General features: G+C 43.0%; 1 protein-coding gene across 2 annotated transcripts; it reads left to right on the top strand.

Moving 5' to 3' along the window:
• The first annotated feature begins 525 nt into the window (after positions 1-525).
• Positions 526-16,987, top strand: vegfab (vascular endothelial growth factor Ab). 2 transcript variants are annotated; one of them, XM_037086059.1, is made up of 8 exons: positions 526-1,344; positions 3,443-3,485; positions 4,377-4,573; positions 5,953-6,029; positions 9,230-9,262; positions 12,480-12,554; positions 14,200-14,343; positions 15,081-16,987. In XM_037086059.1, the coding sequence occupies exons 1-8, from the start codon at positions 1,102-1,104 to the stop codon at positions 15,100-15,102; spliced, it is 834 nt and encodes a 277-aa protein (XP_036941954.1). In that variant the 5' UTR covers positions 526-1,101; the 3' UTR covers positions 15,103-16,987. The 2 variants fall into 2 exon arrangements, with proteins under 2 accessions (XP_036941954.1, XP_036941955.1); XM_037086060.1 differs by lacking the exon at positions 12,480-12,554 and having other exon boundaries at positions 532-1,344.
• The last annotated feature ends 5,648 nt before the right edge of the window (positions 16,988-22,635 follow it).

Genomic DNA, 22,635 nt, shown 5'->3' with positions numbered 1-22,635 from the left:
TATTTAACAGGAAAAAAAGGGGGGGGAGAGGAGGAAGGAGAGGAAGAAGAAGAAGAAGAGGAGCATCCAAGGTCACATTGTCTCCAGTGTGTGTGCGCTCAGATGTGTTTCCTCGCCAAATAGATAAATAAATGAGAGGATGAGGTCTAAACGCGCACGAATCCTCAATTATTGAGGATTGTACTCATCATTAGAGTCTGCATCTTTCACAGCTGCAGTCACACGCGTGAAGATTGTTTTAAAGGCATGGATCACAAACACAATATCAATATCACCTCCTTCCCTTTTTTTTCTTTCTCCTCAAATGAAAGAAATCATAAAAATAGACCGGTCGGCACGTCTGATCTCAGCTCGGTGCGTTTTTAATAGCTTCCTTGCTGATGTGCGCGGTCACATGAGTCCGTGCGTTCAATAGGTGAAACTTTTCTGAAACAGGACTTTAGGGAGAGACAGAGAGAGAGAGAGAAGGAGAGAGAGAGAGGAGCTGCGTATAGGCCCACACAGGACACACCTACTGTGTTTTAATCATCCACCAATCGTCTCCCGCTACTAGTCACCAGCAGACGAGCCACAGTATGGAGACACTCGGGCAGAGGTGGACGCGTTGTGTTTCCAACAGGCAGAGCCGAGCCGCTCAGTGCGCAGTGACAGCGGAATAAAAAGAAGAGAAGAAGAAGAAGAAGAGGAAGACGAAGCCCAGGCACACAGACGCATAGAAAGTTTTTTCGTGGGACGAGGATCTCTTCGGCGCGGTTTTCTTTCACACTGAACGTCATCCTGGTCCATGGGTTCAAGTTGCACATAGGGGAGCAGGCAGCAAGTTTTCTTTTTCTTTTTCTTTTTTTTTTTTCTTCCAATGGACAGACACTTGGAGAAGGCTGGCGCAACAAGCATGGGATTATTTTTGTAATGTGGATTGCTATCGCCTTGCAAGAAAATAAGGGTCTGCTGCGGAAAAATGTGAGACGTTCCGCGTCTTGGATTCTCGTGTTTCTGGATATTCTGAAAATCATTGGCAACAGTTGAAGAAAAAAAAAAAAGGAAGGAACAACAACAGCAAAACAAAAAGAAAAAGGAGAGAAGTTATGTGCAAAGGATTGTATGCTCCGACCCCGGGACCAACATGGATTTGCCATTACACCCCCCTGCCCCTCATGTAGACAAGTTTTAGCCGGTCCGCTTGTGTTGTTGTACTTGTTGTTGTTTGAGGACAAATCGCCAGAATTTGTCCTCTTTGGATTTCAAAGCGACGGCTGCCTGTTTTTTTTGGATTTAGATTCCCCCAACACCATGAACTTTATTGACAGTTTGACACTATTATTTTTGACGCTGTCAGCTGTCAAGGTGAGTTGCAGAGAGCGAGCAGGAGGAGAGAAAATTACAACAGGGAGAAGAAATAAATAAATATATATAAATACACGTATCAGTCGACCTGCTGTTTGCGAAGTGTGGCCGCTGGTCATTAATGTGTAGCTCGTCCTTGCCTTTGCTCCGCGAGGTCATCGCTCATGTTTAAACAAGCCCAAATGTTCGGTGGCTTTGGGGAGATTTAAAACAGCCATTACGCAAAGCCGACACTACATAAAGCTAAACCCACTCGCCTCGTGGGTGAGTGCGCTTTTTTTTTTTTTTTTTTTTTGCAGTCGCGTACGTGATGATTTAAAAATAAATAAATAACAATGTTGTGAAGTTTTGACGCCGGGTTGGTCGTCAGGGCCCTCTGCTCTGAAACCACCTTGGAGATATTATTACGCTTTAAAGGCGCAGCGGCTCCGTTCTGAATTAGGACATGCGAGCAGGTTCATCGTGGCACCGACGCTCCTCTCCGCGGTTCTAACGCGTTCCACCGTGAACCAAACACCACTTTTTTTTTTTCCTCCTCCACGCTGGAACTTAACGCACAGTTCGGGGCACTAACTTGGCAGATTAATCAGGTTTGGCTCTGGACTTTTTAATGGCTGTTTGACAGCGCGCTGTAAATCGTTTCTCGTCTAATCATTAATCAGGAGCAGTGTGCCCAGGGAGGCTTGAGCAAAGGTTTCAAGGTGGAAAGAAAAGAAAAAAAACCTACAAAATGCCACTTTAGTGCTGCGCTGCATATTTTCCAGTGACACGATTAAACTTTAAGGGATTAGTTCTAAAAAAGAGAAAAAAATGGGGAAAAAACGGACCACCGGTGTTTTGGGGGTTCTCTCTCGAGCATCTCGCGTCCAAGTTTACCAGATCTCCTCCTCAGGAGTCCAGCGAAGTGTTTATTTAACTAACCGCTGATTAAATGGCAGCTAAGCCACCCAATCAACGCTGAACAGGATCAGGATGCTGCCTCGACTGCTAACAATCACTCGGCCTATCATCACTCGGTTTAGGGGCCGCTGTTCGCAGCTTGACACCCGTCCATTAATAATATATCGTGTTTTGGGGGGGCTGGGGTCCCTCAGCCCACAAGGTTGGACCCTCTCACGCCACCAGAAGGGGTGGAGACTGCGGCAGCCACACCACCACATCCCTCCGTTTCCCACTTTTCAGTAAGGAATGGTGATCCCGGGCGAGCCGGAGCTACAGGGCAGCAGGACTACGCAATATTGGCGAGATATTGCGCGAGATGCGCACGCTTGTACGTGAGAAATGGAGAGATAAAAGAGAGGTGGAGGAGAGGGGGGGTGGGGGGACGGGGGGGTTCACGACTCTGCGTGTGTGAGCGAAGGCGCGATAAAGTTGTGCGTAATGCGCGCACGGATGGAAAGTTGCCAAAGAATCCTTTGTGGTCCGGCTGGTGTGGTGACAGCTACCCCCTGTGAGGGAAAGTGGCAGGCTGAAATTCTTACCGGTTTAAATGGCAACTGGTATTAATCCGCGTTGCCAAGAGGCGGCGGAGGCGCACATTAAAGATTTGGTGACTGAAACACAAAACCAAACACACTAATTCAACTGATTAAGTTTGGTCACGTAGCTCTTGTGGCAGAATTTAGGTCAGCTTCGCGGAGGGAGGCTGCGATCAAACGCTTGGACCTTCTGACGCTTTCATACGCGACACAAAGCAGACTGCGCGATCATAATCACTCAGACTGCTTAATAAAATAAGCAATCAAATTCAAAACATACACCGAGAACTGTTGGCTGACCTCTTTTTCTCAACTTAAAATGTGTCAGCGCGTTTCCAGATGTGCTGCAGGAGGAATCAGGCTCCCTTAAAACTGAAGCTACATTATCAGTGTGTCAGTGCGTTTGACTTCTATTTGCCCCCTGTGTTGTGTTCATGCTGGCCCAGGATAAGATACATAATGTGGTTTTTATATACTGGAAATGTCAAAAATGTAAAGCCGTTTTTTTGCGCAACTGTGGATCAGTTAAAGTCACTGGCATTTTTTTCTGAGCTCTTGCACAATCTACTGTAACTAACAGCTCGCTCTCTCTCTCTCCTTTTTTTTCTTCCTCCTCGCAGAGTGCCCACATACCGAAGGCAACAGAAAGAGGTCCACATGACGGTAGGTGTCCCACAGGCACCGTGGGAATACAGTCTGCGCTGGGCTGCCTGGCTGGCGCGCAGCCAAATAGAAAAGGGCTGGTTAGAGGTTCACCTTGACATTAAAAAAAGGGGGAAATTATCGCCTCCTGGTGGACAGCGGTGTAGCTTGACCCTGTCCAGAGTCACACCCCCCCCACAAAAAAACCCCCTTCAACGAAATGAGTGCATTTTCTGCCCTGAATCTGGACACAGCGTTTCCATCAAACATTCCTTCTTGTTTGAGGTCGAGCCGGGGAAAAGTTATGGTGACCAGACTCCTTTTTAGAAAGGAATTTCACCCTCTTGGCCCACAATTTCATTTTTGCACAATCCCAGCGTTACCCAATCTAATTTGGCCAATCAAGGCGCTGAACTTCATGATATTGTTCAGGCGCTGTATATTTGGTTTGGCTTCCCAGAGGGCTGTCAGGCCGGGGGTTGTTTCAGGCCCTTAAGTGATATTTTGGAGGTGTTGCCTGCTGTCTGTGCTAATATCTTTCTCAAGACAAGAACTCCTGCAAGGAAAAAGAAACGGGGGGGTAGACTGAAGGTGAAACGGCACTGTTGTCGGACAGCAGACACAGTAGTTGAGAGTGGTTGTTAATTTCAATGGGAAGTTGCGTGTCTGCAGGAGGTAAATCTCTATTTACTTGTATAAACAAAGTTCTCCTCAATGGAGGAATAGAAACCATGACATGTGTGTGCATGTACGTGTGGCAGCTTTCACTCCCTCGTGAGCCCCGCCGGCGTTTTCTGATTCACGTCTCCTTTTAGGTGTGTTATTGTTACAGTATTACAGTCAATGGCTTAGACTGAAGCTCTGTTGCATAACCCCCCCACCCCCTGTTTCACTGTGATTCTTGTCTCCTAGTGATCCCTTTAATGGAGGTGTACAACAAGAGTTTGTGTCAGCCTCGGGAGCTGCTGGTGGAGATTCTGCAGGAGTACCCGGAGGAGGTCGAGCACATCTTCATCCCGTCCTGCGTGGTGTTGACGCGCTGCGCCGGCTGCTGCAATGACGAGATAATGCAGTGCATGCCCACGTCCAGCTATAACATTACAATGGAGGTCAGTAGTGTTGTTTGCAAAAGCAGCTCTTTGGGGGTTTGTGTGCAGTAGGAGTGACGAGGGCTGCCCTGTCAGCCTCTTCTTCTAAAATTACCTAATTTATCAACGGTACGTCTAAATCTGTGTCCCTTAATGGACCATTAAAGGAGATTTATTATGCTTTTTTTATTTCCTTCAGTGTGTTATATATGTTCTTGTGCATGTAAAAGGTCTTGAGAGTTCAGCGCCAGCAGGAGCTCCTCTCTCCCACAGAAAACACTGCTCCCTAAACGCCTCATCATAAGTCCCGCCTTTGTGACATCACTACATCACCGTGTCATCCTTTTGCATCATTTACGCGTGTATTCACGGTACAACTGGAAGCTGAAAACAGACCGGAGGCACAGTGCGAGGTGCTGGCTCAGCCATGTGTGAGCTGACCAATCAGAGCAGACTGGGTGTTCAGGAGGGGGGGACCTTAAAGAGACAGGACCTTAAAACTGAGCGTTACAGAGACAGTATGAGGAAATTTGAGCATTAAAGTGTGTAAACTTATTCTAGTAGTAACCCAGACAGAAATTATGAACCTGAAAATGAGCATTACATGTCTCCTCCTGTCATATTTTGCCAAATGTCACACCAGACGGGCACATATGCTCCTCTGATTGGCCCAGAGCCCTCCAAGTGCCCTTCTGGTTGGCACGATGTCCCCCTCGTCCTCCTGCTGTTTGCTCAAAGGCTGCTCATGTGTGACCTTTGGGTAAAAATCAACCCTCTATTTGCCCCTTTTTTTAATGTTTAACACCCGCGTCGAGTCAGTCTGCCCTCCGGATCACACTGTCACATTGTCTTCTCTAACCCTTTTTTTCAAAGTCAAGTTACCGTCCAAATGCAGTGCAAATTTTATTGCAAATTTCAATAAAAAAAGGTGGCAAAAGGTCAACACCCACTTCTCTTAATGTCAATAGTCAGACATTGAGGTAAACAGCATATGGTGCCGATTTTTCCATTCAACTCGTTGCACCAGAATAAGAAGGGTATAGAAACGATGACGTCAATGAAAAGAGTCAAACCTCAGCAAGAAACGATGTGGAAAACGTGATTCAGTTGTGGAATTTATGTTTGTGTCATGCATGCTGATTGCCTAAATATTTCAAAGATTATACCCTTGAGCGTCTACACTTGCTTTTAAATGAGGAACTTCATTGTTTGCCTCGACATGCACAGTTCCTCGTTCTCCTTCATTATTAATCCTCGTCTGTTTTCCTGTCTGTCATTTTCTTGAATGTGACGATTGTGACACTGAAAAAAAGTTGATTGCAGCGCATGTTTTCATTCAAGTCTGACAAATGTCTCTCTCTCTCTCTCTCTCTCTCTCTCTCTGCCTCCTTCTTTTGCAGATTAAAAGAATAAAACCCCAAAGGGGACAAAATGATATTTTCATGAGTTTTACAGAACACAGCGCATGTGAGTGTAGGTAAGAAATGCCTCGAGCACACACTTGCAACACACACACACACACACACACACACACACTGTTACAGTTCCACACAACCAGCCACTGTGCATTTGTGCAGCGCAGCGGAGGTCTTTTTAAATGTCAGTCAAGTAAAAGCAGCAAAGATGAGGTGTGATTCTACCTGATGTGCATCTGTTGAATGTGTCAGGAAACAATAACTCAACGCGGCGTGTCTGAGAGACCCGAGCAGGTCAGAGCACATCCTCCATTTTGCTGTATCCTCATTCCATCACAAGAGATGCATTTGTGTGATTCCATCACAGCTAATCCTTTGTAGTGGTCGTACCTGGAACTACAGAAGTGTGATAACCGTAGTTATCAATCTCTTAGATGAGTACCGTGTCCTCCGTGTGGCCTCACAATAAGGTGACATGAGTTCAGATTTATACATTTTATGGCTCGGTTGGTTGTGCGTCTGTTGTTTTGATAGGTTGCTAATATAATCTGTAAAAAAAGCCTGTTGTAAAGTGTTGCAACCACAGTAAAAGTGGAGCGATTTAGCAGCGTGTTCCCGTTCTGACATTGATGCCCGACTGGTACCACAGGATTGGATGCTTCCCAAGGGTGAAACGAGGCAAAAGTAAATATTTCATCTTCATATCGTCTTCTACAAACTATCCGGGCCAATCATTGACAAATACGCCTGTCATTGCTCTCGGGCCTCTCATTGGAAGCTGCAAGCGGTCGGACGCATCGCTTCCTGATTGGAATCAGATCGCGGTGGCAGGCTAAGATTTAGAGCTGTGTGACATGAAATATTAAGCTGTGACACAGCAGCGAAGCGGGAACATGTATCATCCTCCCACATTTGCCGGAAATCTGAAAAAGCAAACAAACGAGTGAAGGGAGGACTGACTGCTGGCAGAGGACCAAACTCAGTTGTCACTTTCCGCCTTCCTCTCAGAGATATCAAATCTGGCATATGTTTGTCTCGCTGGTGTCAGTGAAGATGCACCGTTCTGCCTGTAGAGCCTCCGGCGTACTGCTGTCTGTGATGGCACCATGCGTCACTGTAAAACCATTTAGTTGCACCTATAAAACCTTTAAGGCACCTTTGTAAACTTTTAGAGGATGTGATCAATCTATTGATCTAGTTTGTTTTTCCTCTGCGGTAAATGGTCTATAGGCAATAAGAGCTGTAAACGCGAGTGAGTGTAAAAGATTCCAAACGAAAACAAGGTAATATGATGTATAACCGCTGGTGTAAATAACAATTAGTGTATTTTTTTATTTATTTAAATGTATTTTGAGGCCCTACAGCTGCAGGATCACAATAAACAGTGTGGCTTAAATCAACAAGATTAAATTGCAAACCGAAACAATGGACTTCATGCTGTAATGTTTCCTGAGAATCCCTTGTGCATTGGAAGGCAAGGCAAGAATCCAGCACAGGGATGGCGGACCCTGCCACCAACTAATATAACTGCATCAATAAACAGAGTTTGGTCTCCTAAATATTTCCAGGATTATACCTCTGAGAATCTACGTCTAAGTGCTGCTACCACTGAATCCAAAACTATAATCCAGTTTAACATTCTTTAAAGGGTCGTTCTGCCTATTTTAGGTAATCTTATTTCAACACGCTCTCACTCCCAACGTGTAAAATTAGACAGCTTCGGTTTTATGGTTCAAACTATGACGCTCTACCTAAGCTTCAATTTTGGAACGTGAAAGGGTCCGCGGTCAAGTTTGCACAAACGTGTTATATGCAACGTGCGGTTAGACTTTCAAAATAAAGTGCACTGAATGCCTTAAATGTGAATTGCAGTAAAACGGCCGTGGTTTGGTTTGGTTTATGCAAAAAATACTCGGTTAGGTTTAGGCAGGAGTAAATACTCGGTTACCTTTATGCAAAATAAACTTCTGGGTTAGGTTTAGGAAAAAATAAACTTCTTTGTTAGGGTAAGGCAAAAAAACAATACTTGGTTCTGCTTGGAAAAGATCATCCGTCATTAACATATGTTCAGCTACTTACGTTACATAAATGAAAAATGAATCGCTCTTGACGTTGTCGTCACCCATCTAGCAACGTCGCTGACTTTGTGCCGGTGTGTAAGATTTAGTGGCATCTAGCAGCGAGGTCGCAGCTTGAAACCAACAGAATACCCCTCGTCTCCCCTGTGGTGGCCGCTTAAAACGTGGACAGACCCTTCTCTCTCTCTCTCTCTCTCTCTCTCTCTCTCTCTCTCTCTCTCTCTCTCTCTCCCTCTCCCCCCCGACTGTTTGGTTTGTCCGTTCTGGGCTACCGTAGAAATCTCTCCGGATTAGAAAGGCTCATTCTAAGGTAACGAAAACACAACGACTCTCAGTTCCAGGTGATTATACAATAATGAAAACATGGCTATTAAAGCGATGTTTCTGCCCCTAAAGCCCCCCAAATCCTACACACTGGACCTTTAATGCCTGAGTGCCTTCCACTGTTAACGCCGCTCTGCTTTACTTCTACACGCGCCGCTTGCAATCGAGTCACTTTTGCATCGTTCTTCTCCTCATACCGTACATATATATGCACTCACATGCATACATCCCTCATGGTTTATTCAGCGCGCTCTTGCAGAGTTTTTTTTTCTTTGTACCAGTCCCTCAAACAGAAACTTGGCTTCGTGTCCGTGACCTTTATGAATGAAACGGTTTCCTAACACTTTTGGATAGCCACTGCCAAGCACACTTATTGCTCCACACTGCTGTTATCGGCTAGAGTTGTCACATGGTGGAGAAGTGAAACAAACCTGACAACCTGCTATTGTGGTCGGGTGTGTGTGTGTGTGTGTGTGTGTGTGTGTGTGTGTGTGTGTGTGTGTGTGTGTGTGTGTGTGTGTGTGTGTGTGTTTGTATCCATCGGCGAACACACCCCTTTTGTGCGCCCATCTACAGAGCGTGCACGCTTGCTTTATTTCCCAACAAAAAAAAAAAAAAAATCGGGTTCATTTGCTAAGCCAGGCGTTTGAAAGTGAAAGCCAGTTTTTATCACAGTTTTCTGGTAAGGGACGATGACGTAACACGTCCTATTGAAAGACAAAGATTGATGGGAGCCACATGCGACACATGCAGATAATGAGCCTTCTGGTTCTCTGACGGTCTCGATATGTATCTGTTTACTGGGAAACAACCACATGCTGTGACCTAATGCCGCGTTGTTTTGTTCCTTTGCCTTTCAGGTTAAAGAAAGAAGTGAAAGAACAGAAAGAAAAGTGAGTACAGCGCTTTTTTCTTTTCCTGCATGGAGATTGGGTTTATCAGGGGGGAACAATGAGGAGCTGAGATTTGATCTTTTTCCTGTTTTTGCCGAGCGAGCTCTCAGACGTCTGCGAGTCTCAGCCTTCCTTACATTATCCCACGTGCTCGTTTTATTTAATTTATCTCTGTTATTTTCTCACTCCCATTTCCTTTGATTAAAACACCCACAATGATAGTGTTTCATTAAAAAAGCCCCAGCGGACAGGCTGCTACACGACATTAGCACGCAGCTCTCAGGTGATAAACACGGGGGAATACCGGGCGGTGATCCGCTCAGGTGAATGAGTGACACTTGGTGAGGTCGTTGGCCTCTCTACCTGTCCTTTACACCTTTCCCCGCTTTTCTATCTCATCTTTACATTCCTCTTCTCGCTTCTTTACTGTTTACATCCCACTTAACGCCCGTTACAGGCTGCTCTGATATAGATAACGCTGTTTTTGAAGACCTGTTAAACTTTTGTGTTTATGGTTCTTGCCTAAGCATTCCTCCCCTCCCGCACGACAGAAGTCAGTGTGCTGGCGGTCATTAAAGCTCTTGAATCCTCCTCGTGCGAAGAGTTGTTAATATCTTCCTGTTGCGAAGCGGGTTGTTGGTCGTATTTTTATGTTAGTTTGTCCGTCATATAGATAAGGGGCTAGTTTTGAGACCTCCTCTTTGACCTTGTCTTTGCTGTTTACGAGTGCGGCTTCGGTGGCGCGCGTCTACAAAGCGACGCTCTCGAGGTCATTCAACTCCTGTTTCTGTTTCATACTTTTCATGTTAGTTTTAACATTGGAGGCCGACCTCTCAGGGGTGACGGGTCACCGGAGGTCCGTTAAGATGAGTCCTCCTGCTGAGGTTGTGAAATTTGTTAACTGTCGACATCCACAGTGAACTTGGGCCCGATGTCACACAAGTAAAAAGGGGAAATTACAATGTACGTTTACAGCAAGTCAGCGTCATCTTGTTCATTGGACGTCCCATATTGAATGGTGTAATTCGCGTCATTCACTCCCTGCTTGGTCTGACTCAGCCGCATTTGTGACCGCAGCCGTTGGATGGAGGGTCACGACAGGAGGTGAACATGTTTAGGGAGGAGACTGCGGAGGATGAATTGTAATAACTGATCCCTCGACCTTTCATATGGCTCCAGTTCTCGGTCAAAATGTCTTTGCTTTGACTGACATTCCCATCAGCCTCTGCTGTACGTTGTGTGTGATGCTACTTAGCAGCTGTTAACATGCTAACACGCTGAACTAAGATGAACACGGGGAACATTTTACCAGTGAAACCTGAACATGATAGCATTGTTGTCGAGGCTGACACTTCATAACCATCAATAACAAAGGGTAAGTTAATCGTCAATTCAACATTAGTTAATAGTTATTTCACAATAAAATCCTTTTGAAACCATTTGTCTTAACAATTGAAAAGGTTCACAAACATCAGATGAAAGTTTTTTAAGGGGAATCCAGAGAATGTTAATAGATAAAATACAGTTTTTATTAACCATGTACAGAGTATTATAAACATCATTTGTAACATTACAATAAACAACTGCCTAAACATTAATAAATACAGTTTAACTGCTGCTAACAGTAGCTGCAGTTAGCTGTTTAGCCCAGTTAGCTGTGCATCTAGTGGTCCAGAGTGAGTAGTACGTTAACATCAGATACTATCTCATTAATACAACGTACCAACATTATAGCATCGAATAAGGTTAATTCTTCACATTCTAATGATAAATTTTGTTATTTTTACTGTTTTCATTGCAAATTCTGACATATTGCCCCTTTAATGAATGTTTTATAAAGCATTTCATAGTTTGTTTACAGTGAAATAACTATTAATTCATGTTTAATTTACTATACACTAACCTTCTATTAATGATGGTCATTATAAAGTGTCAACTTATTGTGAACTAAGATGTTACTTAGCATTTAGCTCACAGCACCACAGGCTCATGGTGGTGTTGCGTAGCTGCAGATTCTTTGTCTTGTTTTTACTTGTTATCCAGTGGCAGCTTCTAGTTGCCCGGAGCAAAACCAATATTCCCACAGACTGGAGTCGGCTACTTCCACATCCTGTACAGCAGACTTCATGTAGGTTCCAACAAAGGAGTAGAAAAAAGACCAGAGCGACACAGTCTGTGGCAATATTGGCTTCATGGAGGAGATTATGAGAATACCTCTACAGATGTAACCTGCTGCTGGAAAACAGCTCAAATGTTTTGGCTTGTCCAAAGTTTATCAAAGGGAAAGCCACGTGTTACCCAATAATGGATTAAAGTACAGAGCGATGAGATTGACCCTCTGATGTGTCCTCCACTGACAAGGAACTGAATTTACTATCCCTGGAGCCTAGCTCGGGTCAGACATGAATCCATGTGAGGAGTTATTTTTTCTTTTTGAGGATCACAGAAGTTTTTCTGTACATCTTATACAGCAAAAAAAAAACTTGTGTGACCCAGCTTTAATTCGCACATGCTCCCCCCCATACTTTCATCCGGCCTGCACCTGTGAGACTCCAGGTGTGTTCTTTACAAGCTGGTTCTCATTGTGCTGTTGAATCAGCCATAAAGAGTTGACCCAGATAGGCTGCTAAGATGCAGTTTTTGGCAAAGTCCAACCTCATTGTCCACAATCCATCTGGGAAACTTCGGAACAGCCGGCCAAGCCAAACCTCCGAGTACTGATTGCTTACTGTCTGCAAAGTCATTGTATTGTTTAACAAAAAAAAACACTTGGACCACGTCGGACAACAAAGCGGGTTTTTACATGGGTTCATCTGATATTTATCTTCAGGATGTGTGGAAACCACCGACAAACCAAATCTGGACACATTTCATTTGCTGCTGTTACGTCAAGTGGTTTGGACTTTTTTGTGCTGTAAATCTCTTAATTCGAGTCATCCTTCGCTGAAGATGTTGAGAAACTATCTATCATACACACACACTCACGTCAACACTGCTTGATGGTTTAAGTTGTCATCCGATCACTAACAGTAATCGAAACAATAACCTGTTTTGAATGACTGATTGTTTGGCTCTTTGATTCAATTCAGTAATTTAAACGAAAGCGACTGCTATTAATCAGTGCTGGGTTTTTGGCGATCATCAGTTTTAAACTCATCAGTTAACACCTCAGTCTCTCAGGCATCTCTCTGCGTTGTTGTCCTTCTTTCTCTTGCAGAAAACCCCGGAAAGGCAAGGGCAAAGGCCTAAAGAGAAAACGAAAGAAAAACCGTGACAAAACAATTCACGATGCGTATGTCAGCTCCGCCTTCTCCACCTACCTGCACCTGAGTGTTGCGCTTCTCATAACTAAGCTCATTTGGGAGGAGCTCATTTGCCCCTTTTAATTTTGCACCATCTAATTAGCCGCAGCGGTTCAGCATGTCGCTTCCTCCGTGTGCTGTCCTAACTGTGTCCCATCAGTCATGTGCATCAGAACACCAGAGTCCATGCCAGCTTGTTCGCTAACGTGTTTTGCTAACGTAGCTTTTGGCGAAACTTTACATAACAGCGATAACCAGGGAAGTACAGCAGACATGCTAGCTGTATCCGTAACCCATCTCCACCTGTCAAAATTACCATCTAATCTCCCCCCCGTGAACCCCACCAGCTCCCATGTTTGCAAGAAGTTCCTCTCTTTTTACGGCTGAGACTGGGTCGATGGTCGGGATGAGATACAGCAACGATACCATGAAAAGCAGTAGAAACTTGAGGTCCAGGTTGCTCATAACATCTCGTCAGATAGCCAGTTTCTCTCCCTCTCTTTTTTTTTTTTTACGACTGATAATGGACGTGTTTAAAGAAGCTGGAATAAACAGATCAGCTGTTAGCTGTAACTTGAACCTTCCACTGAAACAGATCACAGCTCCACCAGCATGGCTTTGCAGACGGGCTCGTACCGTCCTGGTATCTGCGTCGGGATCACCGGGGCTGTAATCATAGTCCTGTGTTCAGTGTTGAGTCTGTGCTGCTTTGCTGTGTCTCGTACCCGTCTCCTCTCCACTCTTTGTTCTTTTCATCTTTACAAACAGGTTTTTTTTCTTTGCTGTCCCCGCGCACAATGCTGGTACTTTTTATGTAATGTAAAGATATGACTAATGGCTATCTATCGCCCTTTTTTTTTTTTTTTCTTTTTTTGCTAGAGGGGGTTTGTAAACCACAAGATTGTTTAGCGAGAACTGTTTTGTGTCTTTCTGTGTCTTTGAAAATACACAAAAGCACCCTTAGCTCATTCAAAAATAATATAAAGATGGTCTTGTGTTTCTCCAGTGCCCATACTGTGAAAGGATACATGTGTCTGTGTTCACTTGTAAATTTGTATATTGAGATGTCATCTCTGAGCCTTTACCTGCTGAGAAATGTCTTCCAAAAACCACTTTTTAGCCTCTGTTCAGAATCTAATGTCTCTCTGTGGGAAACGCAGTTATCGTTTTCGTTTTCACTCAATAAAATGAAACCTTTCCTAACGGTGCACCAAGCAGACCCCTTGAGTCTTCTTTATCAAGTTGTTCTGTCATTGACCTGCAATTCAAAGTCAATATGTGTCATTTTCTGTTGCATTAACTGAACCGGAGCTTTGCTCTCTGCATGTCTAACACATGGGAGGCATCCGCGACTGGCCCAATCAACGGAGGAGGGTTCGGGGGGCGTGGGGGAGGGTAATTTTACTGCTTTGGATGTTTGCCTGCTTGGTGGGAACCTGTGTGCAATACTACCCGACTGTCACATGCAGTACAACTTGTCGCGCTTTGGCTTGGGAGAGCAAACTGGAGCATACGAAAGGGTTGACCCAAGGGCGGCCTTTTCTTCTAGGCGGTAATTGTACACTGTGATAATCTGCCTCTCTCCTTCTTCCTCCCCACCTCCTTCTGTCTGTCTGTCTGTCTGTCTCTGTCCAGTCTTTGTGAGCCATGTTGCAGTAACTGCCAAGAGAGGAGAAAGCGCTTGTTCGTGCAGGATCCCGAGACCTGCCGGTGCTCCTGTAAACACACAGACGAACACTGCAAAGAACGCCAGCTAGAGCTCAACGAGAGGACCTGCAAGTAAGTGCCATCAGCTAACATACAAGTACTAATACCCTTTTCACACTGGACCAACAAAAGTTCAAAACACCCACTAACATCTGGCTGGTGTCTTTAATGGGAAAAGATACATTTGCATTCACTTTCGTGTCAAATGACTCTGCAGTAGATACGGGCGTACTGGTGCCGGCTTCAAACTATTGCGATGGAACCATGACACCTTGTCGGATGTGTCTTTTCCTGACAATTCTTGCAAGATGTGCATTGAAGTTAAGGACGTTGAGGTTTAAATAATTTCCGACTCATGCATTTAAAGGTCCAGTGTGTAAGACTTAGAGTAGGATCTCTAGGTAGCGATCGTACTCTTTCTGATAACGACACTGACTGCAGACTGTGTCGGTAGGCAGTCGGTAACTGCTCATGTTCACCTCAAATAGCAGATGGGAGAGAAGCAAGATGGTGCTCTCCACGGCTACTTCCATCGTCGGCTCGAGAAACAAAATGTGTCAAATTCAAAATGTCTTTTAAAACAAGTCTTAACATCTTCCTCATGCTATCTGATGAGGTATTTCATCTGTTGCTTTCTAATTAAGTGACTAGCTGGAGACCATACTGGAGAACTTACCAGCTAAAGATACTGATACTGACTTCAGGAGCTGGTGGAGACCAAAACAGGAGTTAAAAGGAGAGTGAAAGGTGACTCGGTGGACGCTAACGAACTGATAACTGACTGACTTTCTTATTCTCTTCTCTTCCAGATGTGACAAGCCAAGAAGATGAGAGAGGTGGCGGCACCAGATGTACAAGATGAAGGAATATTCTAGCGATATTTCACAGCACAGCACTTTGACCTTTGAACCGTAAGCTCTTCTTTTCTGTGGAAAGCATTCCCGTGGACTGACCGAGAGAGAGAGAGAGAGAGAAAAAAAAAAACAAGAGACAGAACTGAAGTTTCCTCCCACTGTATATCTGTGTGTATATAGACCATGATAAAAGAAAAAAAAAAGAGTACAGAATTGTTATGCTGCTACAGAAACGAATCACTAAACCCATCATTTGACAAAAAAGCAAAATAGCCGCCATGTGGTTTTGCATTTCTAACAGGCTTGTGATGCAGGTGTAGTCTTGTTGTCAATTCATTGTATGCAATTACTTCACTGGATATGAGTCTACTGTGGTTGTGTGTCAATCATAAAATTGCAAAACCTCTCAATCTGAGATATATTTAACTGCTAAAACAGCGGGTGAGGCTGAAGAGGACGTGGGAGCGCTCTCATCTCGACGCTTCTCACATGAATGGATGGATTGTTCGTCTACTTTTTTTGCTTTTTGGACTATACGAGCAGGACGACCGGGACATCCGATGAACAACTCTGTCGTGGTATTGCCTCCTTTCCTGCGAGGACTGACTCTGGACTTTATTTACAATATTGTGATCAGCTCGCAGGAGAAGAGACTTTCTGGAGTGCCATATACTTTTTAAAGGGATACTGGTTGTTAATATAGCATCTGATGTTTTGCTATACCCCACATGAAAACCACTGAAAACATCCTATACTGTAGTTTGATTCCATTTTGAAAAAAGAAACTGTGCCTCACGAAAATGTACTGAGAAATCTTTCGAGTGCTTTTTAAATTATTTTTTGTTTCCTTCATCAGGAGAGGGGATTGTCGACGTAGTCTTGTTAGTTTGTTGAACTCAATAAGAATCCATTGATTACATATCTTCTTCTCTGAACTTGTACATACTTAATATGCCTTTATGCCATAGTCCATTCTAGATAATTTATAATGTTATAGAGTATTTTTCAGTATTCAGTCTTCTACCCATATTTAATTTGGTCTATTTATACTGTATATGCAGTGTTATGTACCTGTAGCTGTCCTCTCTCCCCTTCATGTGTAAGGTCACTGATGGCTACTCTCAGCACGAGACTCTCCGTGCTTTTCTACGACACACAACGGAAAAAAAAAACACGACAACAACAACAACAAAAAAAAACAAAGCATCAAAAAATGATTTGTTAACATTCCCTGAATGGATCATTTGTACTGGTGTGCTGATGACATCTCTGGATTTTTTTTCAACCCCTCTCTTATCTAAGGTTGCGGGTGATGTGTAGACATTTTTAACATGTGTTTGCGTCCATGTGTGCGTGTAAGAGTGTGTGTTCACATGCACACGTCATGTGTGTAGGTGTTAGTAAGTTGTATTTAAGTATTTAAAGAAGTAGCGGACCTGTGTTTCGTCCGTCCTGCAAGATGCAAATACGAATAAACTACTGCTAGCAGCTCAGCGTACACTACCACGACACCACCACCGATTTTAAAATTTGGATCTGCCATCAGTCTTAGAGCCCTCATTATTAGTTCTCTTTGTCTCTTCTTCTCACTATTAACATGTCTTCTGTGTCTATGTATAACACTAAAGCATATTTATTTTCAAATTATATTGTTTTTATATAAAATAAGGAAAAGGTTGCTGTGTTGTGAATGCTGTGTTTTCAAGAGGTTTCATAAAGGCAACGTCACGTTTTCCATGTTTCTGTGCGGGAGGACAGAGGAAAAGAAAGATCAGCGAGAAAAGACAAAAAAAGACATCCCTGCACGCTTTTCATGACAGACGGACAGATATTCAGCCTAACGAATAAAATGGCACTTTGAAGCGGTGTGCAGTAATTGCATCTGTTAAATCTAACCATAGATGACCGTTTAGGAGCGTCGGAGGTAACAACAGCAGTTTCTGTGAACTACTGTGACCTTTAAAACAGTGAAGAAAGCGTGTTTTGTTTTGTTTTTTTTATATATAGTTGCCAAAGAATTATGTAATGTTAGCAAAATAATCTGTGGAAAAGGGGAACCAGAATTACACAACAGAAGCAGTTTGGTTAGGTTAGGTGTTCACGGTGATGCTTTTGGCAATGGTTAACGAAGAAATCATGCATTAAAAACAAAACATAGCAAACATTTCTTTGAATGTTTCTCTGCCCATAACCGCGCAGGAAAACATTGAAAGCTGGGTTATAAAGTAGACTGTTGTTATAAGCCAGCGGTGGGCTGACTATGTTACTGTTTTTTAAAAAAAATCCCTGTCTCGTCTCACGAGAAACAACAAGAACAGCCTCAGAGGTAGCAGTTGTGAATGGCAAGTTACCCTAAACCTAACCATGTGGCTAACAGTACAAATTTTAACAAGCTAGCAACTGTTACTTCTTCTGCTGCGGGGTTATCTCCATGTAAATGCTACAGTCGTGAAGTATCTGACACAATTTTGCAGTGGCATCACACTCAGGGTGGGAATCTCTAATCTCGTACTGCTGTGTTCTGCATTGCAAGTCATAAACGTAGGTAATCTGACAAATTGTCATTATTTCACTGCTGACTGATTAGCAACTGTTAAGACAACGGGTACTTTAACCCTGGAGGGACGTTGAGCTATATTTTAAAGTAACATGACAGGTTTGATAACAGATTAACTTCCAGTGTTTGATATGATTTTATATGATTAGGAAAGGAAGTAATTAATTCAGAGGTATCAACATACATCTTTATCTAAACCTGGAGGTAAAACGCATAGAATGTAATAAAAAGGTAAAGTTAGCTGGGAACTTGTAGAAATGCTAACATTAGCGAAGGAGTCATGAAATATGTTGGTTTAGATAGCCATCATCTTTTCAGTTGCTGCCCACTAAGGAAGCTGTCAAGTGACAACAATTAGTCAAGTTATCTACCCCGGCATTTTCAGTTTCCCACCCTGAGCAAAACGTTAAGGAAAAATGGCCGCCATGTAAACAAGGAAAAGTAAACATGCCAAGCGTTTTTTTCTCTCCAGGTCTCCAGACTAACATTTGACACTAGTTGTAGGGGCACCTGCACAAGATTTTGGCGCATCCATTAACACATTTTAATTTTAATTCTTAACACATTATGTAAATGATTGTTAACAGGAGTAAAGCAACACGTAATGTTATGTTTTTACTGATTGTGTAATCATAGCGTCTGAACGTCTGGCACGCTGATGCAACCAAAGAAAATGTTTGGTTGCACTAAACAGATACTTGGGTGCATGTGGGCCCTGCCGATACCTGAGTGACGATACGTGCTGCCTGACCTGTGGAGATCAGTCTGGCAACATGAGACTAGATTTTTAAAAAAAAACATGTTAAGTAATCCTCAAGATCAAGTTAAAAACACTTGCGCTGATGTCAAGAGGTAGTTGGACTTAAGTAAAGGCTTGGTTTGGGTAAAGTGAGGGTAAGAAAATGGTTAGTATCTCTGCCCATGATTTAAAAATAAAAGCATATCATTCTGTTCACACTGAATGCTCATTAACCTCTGGAGTAAATTTAGCATAGCAGTACATTTGCACCAGCAGAAATTGCAGTAGAAAACACGGTTCAACATCATGTAGGGAGACACTGAGTCATTGTACGTGAAGCATCGTCGGGCTGATTGTATTGTTTACCTTGCAAATTATTAAAATGGAAGATGAAACTCATTAATCTATTAGTTAAACCAGCTGTCTTGGATGGTTATTCATCAACTCGTTGTTACCAGAATCAACATTGCATCAACATTGATTTTAACAGTTCAAATACCCTCAGTGTTGTCACTTAAAGGTGCAATACGAAAGAAGTGGCCATCTGTGGAATTCATACTCAAAACAAATAACCGCTAACCCCTGCAAACTGTAGCTGCCGCAAGCTAGTTAGCTCAGTTCGCAGTGCATCTAATTGTTTTTCGACTGGGAGCTCAGCCCGGGGTTAGCTCATTAGGATGCTAACTTAAGTAGATATTTCTGCAACACAATACAATGACGTTGTTAGGACAGAGCTGTTCATATTTAACACTCAGTTGACATTCTAAGTATGTGTTAATGTTTTCAACAAAATATCTGTGACCTGGCCGGTGATTCGCCACAACTCAGTGCAACACGGGTGATGGATGATGAAACTTAAAACCAGCTCACCTGGATCATTACTAATCAACTCGCCGGTACTTGAATCAACACTGCGCTCCTTATCATCACATCCTGAGCAACATCGCTGAAACTGATGAGTCATTTAGTCAGCGCACGTACAGCTGGACTGACTCTGTGAGAGGTGAATGACATCTACTTACATTAAGAAACAATGCGGTTTGTATAGTTAGATTAAATGGATTACATCTCTGAATTGGTTGTTTTCCCAACCACTGCACTTTTGCAGGAACCCAGAAGCATCACCTGAAAAAAAAAAGGTTCCCGGAAGATGTTTCCTACTTTTGGACATCCACTGCTGGACAAGAGTCCACCTTGTTAACAAATAAATTCTCACTTTTTTGGCGTGTTGCTGCAGAAAACAGTCCTCTTTTCTGCTCTGCTCTGCCAGATTATCACATCACCTGTCCTCCCTTATTCCACTAGGAAAGACAAAGAACAGATTTAGCCAGCAGCGCACAAGATTAGCGATCAGTGACACTGTAGCAGCTGATCTCTAGGCCTCCTGGACCAAATCTAACCCCAATTAATGCAGATTAAGCGGAGGTCTTTCGGATATTTGTCCGTGTTTGTTTTGAAACTGGCTCCCTCTTATCCCCATTGCTTGCTGCTTCCCACTAGCTTAGCTCCTGCACAGCGCTAATGCTCCTGCTCTGCTCTCCCTGACTCATGCTCTTTATGTGCATACCTAAATATAAAGCATGCCATATAATCCCTGTAAATTGTGGGCCCCCCCCCCCTTCACTGGCGAAAACACTCTGAAGAATGTTATAAACCGTCTAATCTGTGATTTACCAGGAGCCCAGAGAGCAAGCTAGCTGTCCGTCAAGAACGCTAGCTATACTGTGTTGATTAACCATCGCTTTGGACCAACGCGATAAAGCACCAAAGAGATGGGAATTACTTACTGTTTGTGTGACGTCAGCAAAATGTATATTGTATACTGCTGGAGAGGCTTTAAGACACAATCTATAATTTCGCTTAATTGACGGTTGGAGAAAAATTTAAACGTCAAACCCACTTTGTTCACGTGATCCCCTGAATTAACTCGCCTTTCTCAGATGTTAAAGAGGTTATTATATCTCTAATGTAAACATATATTTTTCAAGAGTCAGTTGAGTCTCATTATGGGAAACTAACAAGCGCATAAATCCTTATTTAAAGCCTGGTCGCAGCCTATTACAGTAAAGAGAAACTAGCTCATCATATGTATAGATTCATTTACTGGCTGCCTGTGTGTGTGTGTGTGTGTGTGTGTGTGTGTGTGTGTGCGTGTGTTGTGTTCCCCATTCCTGTCAACTGTGAACTATTCTTATCATTCCAGGACTCACATTTGGACATTGGACAGTTTCTGGTCACGTGTGGTGGGAAATAAAAACGGAAACGTGATTGGGGATTTATCGGAGCGCGCGTTCTTATCTTGGGGAAAAAAAGTTTAATTGAAAAGAGTTGTATGTAATCTTGCGCTGTTTGACGATTATGCAACTCTGCTTTAAATCAAACAAGTCAGAGCAGAATGACAGTGACGAATACAAGACAGAGATAGTGTTGATCTTGAACAAACTTGAAAATAATGGCGCATCGCTATCTACAGGATACTTTAAATGTTATCGTACCCGAGGAGTGACGCACCGTTTCACGTGATCTCTGTCACGGGAGGAGAATCTACAGGAATAACTCTGCAATCTGTCATCATTTATTTTTCATCTGCCTCCTTTGAAAAGGACGACAACATATCTTTTTTAATATTTAATTGGCTTGAGGTTGAGCTGACCTGATTAGACTCATTTACTGAGATTACAGAGGGACATTTTTCAATAATATAATAATATGGAGTAAAAACTATGTATAAAGGTCTTTCAGTAACTTTAAACTGTGTTAACATTGATGTATTTTACACTTTTGAAGTTTCACATCAGAAAAGGTTCATGGAAATCAATGAAAAGAACATTCTCAAGTTTTTGCACTTGCTTGAGGTAGTTTTTTCATTCTTGAAAAAGAGTCGTTAGAGATGGACTGAATGAGTTCAGATGTAGAGAACATTTACTGTTACTCACTCTGAGAGAAGTGTCAAGTGTCTGTCAGCATCTTCCTGGATATTCATTAAAAAAATAATAAAAATTCCATTCACAGATCAATTCCCATATGCCCTCGTAAATGTCCAAAATGGTTTTGTTCCTTCTTCTCCTTCTTTGAGGTTTATTGTTTTCCGTTCGGCGACTTCTACTTCCTCTACTGTGTTTATTATAGACATGCACAATGAGGCACATAACTGCAATTTATGATGGAATTCCACTTTGCATCGCCGATCCAATCAGAATAAATGCTCACAGTGTACATTCCCGCAAACCACAGATATCTTTAGACCTTACATGTCTCTGTGTTGCACTGTCTGTTTCTTTAGTTTCAGGTTTATGTTGTGACAACACTGTTCTTATGGTCTGGTTAGGTCACATCAGCACTGACAGACTGGAACACAGTCTCTGACCGCGGTCATTTGGCTCGGCAGCTTTATTGCCTACCTGTAACTGCGCCACGATTTCCTCGACCTCTCGCCAAGAAAGTCAGGTAATAAACATGTCACATGAACGTGATATGACACGTGCAAATATAGGACGTATTTAATTTGTACACATTAGCGGTTAGAGTAAATGTTAACTGTCAACTGTAAACCCTAACCCTAACCAGTTGATGGAAACTCTTAATTTGCGTTCTTCTTTTTCCTTTTTTGCCACATTACAAAATATTTCTAGACATTACAAGTAATTCAGTCTCTTCAATTAATTAAATCAGGTGATTGGAGCCGCTTTAAAATATAATAAAGACCATATAAGTGTGTTTTAACTGGCACTATTTCATTTGAACATGACCGTATCAGTTAATATGTTGCTTCCCACGACACATCAAAGTGTAGTCGTGCCGAAAGGGTCATTAAAGGTTTTATTGTGTTTTTGCGAACAAAAGAGATTCAAGTCACAATGCAGATCTCTGGTGTCTTTTTATAACATTCAAATCCAGATGAACAAAGAAATGATGTGATGTCTCTCCAGCTGAGAAATATAATAAAGGGCTGAGGTTCCACCTGACAAGGGATGAGATCAGATGTAAGTGCATGGGGATTAAGTAGAAGTGTAGAACAATGTTGGTGTGATTAAAGGTCCTGCCAGCTTTAAAGGTCCGTGCCAGGCGACGTGCTCACAGGCAGGTAAGTCACTTTGCGCTGCCGGTGTAAATGGAGAGAAAATGACGACTCGGCAGAAACCCCTCCCTTATTGGTGACGGCTGTGTCGGCAGGTATGTGCTCACTCACACGTAGTGCGTCTTTAAGGCTTCTG

The sequence above is a fragment of the Acanthopagrus latus genome, chromosome 22 (genome assembly GCF_904848185.1).
Source record: "Acanthopagrus latus isolate v.2019 chromosome 22, fAcaLat1.1, whole genome shotgun sequence".
Classification (NCBI taxonomy): Eukaryota; Metazoa; Chordata; class Actinopteri; order Spariformes; family Sparidae; genus Acanthopagrus; species Acanthopagrus latus.
This window is presented reverse-complemented; position numbering and strand designations above follow the sequence as displayed.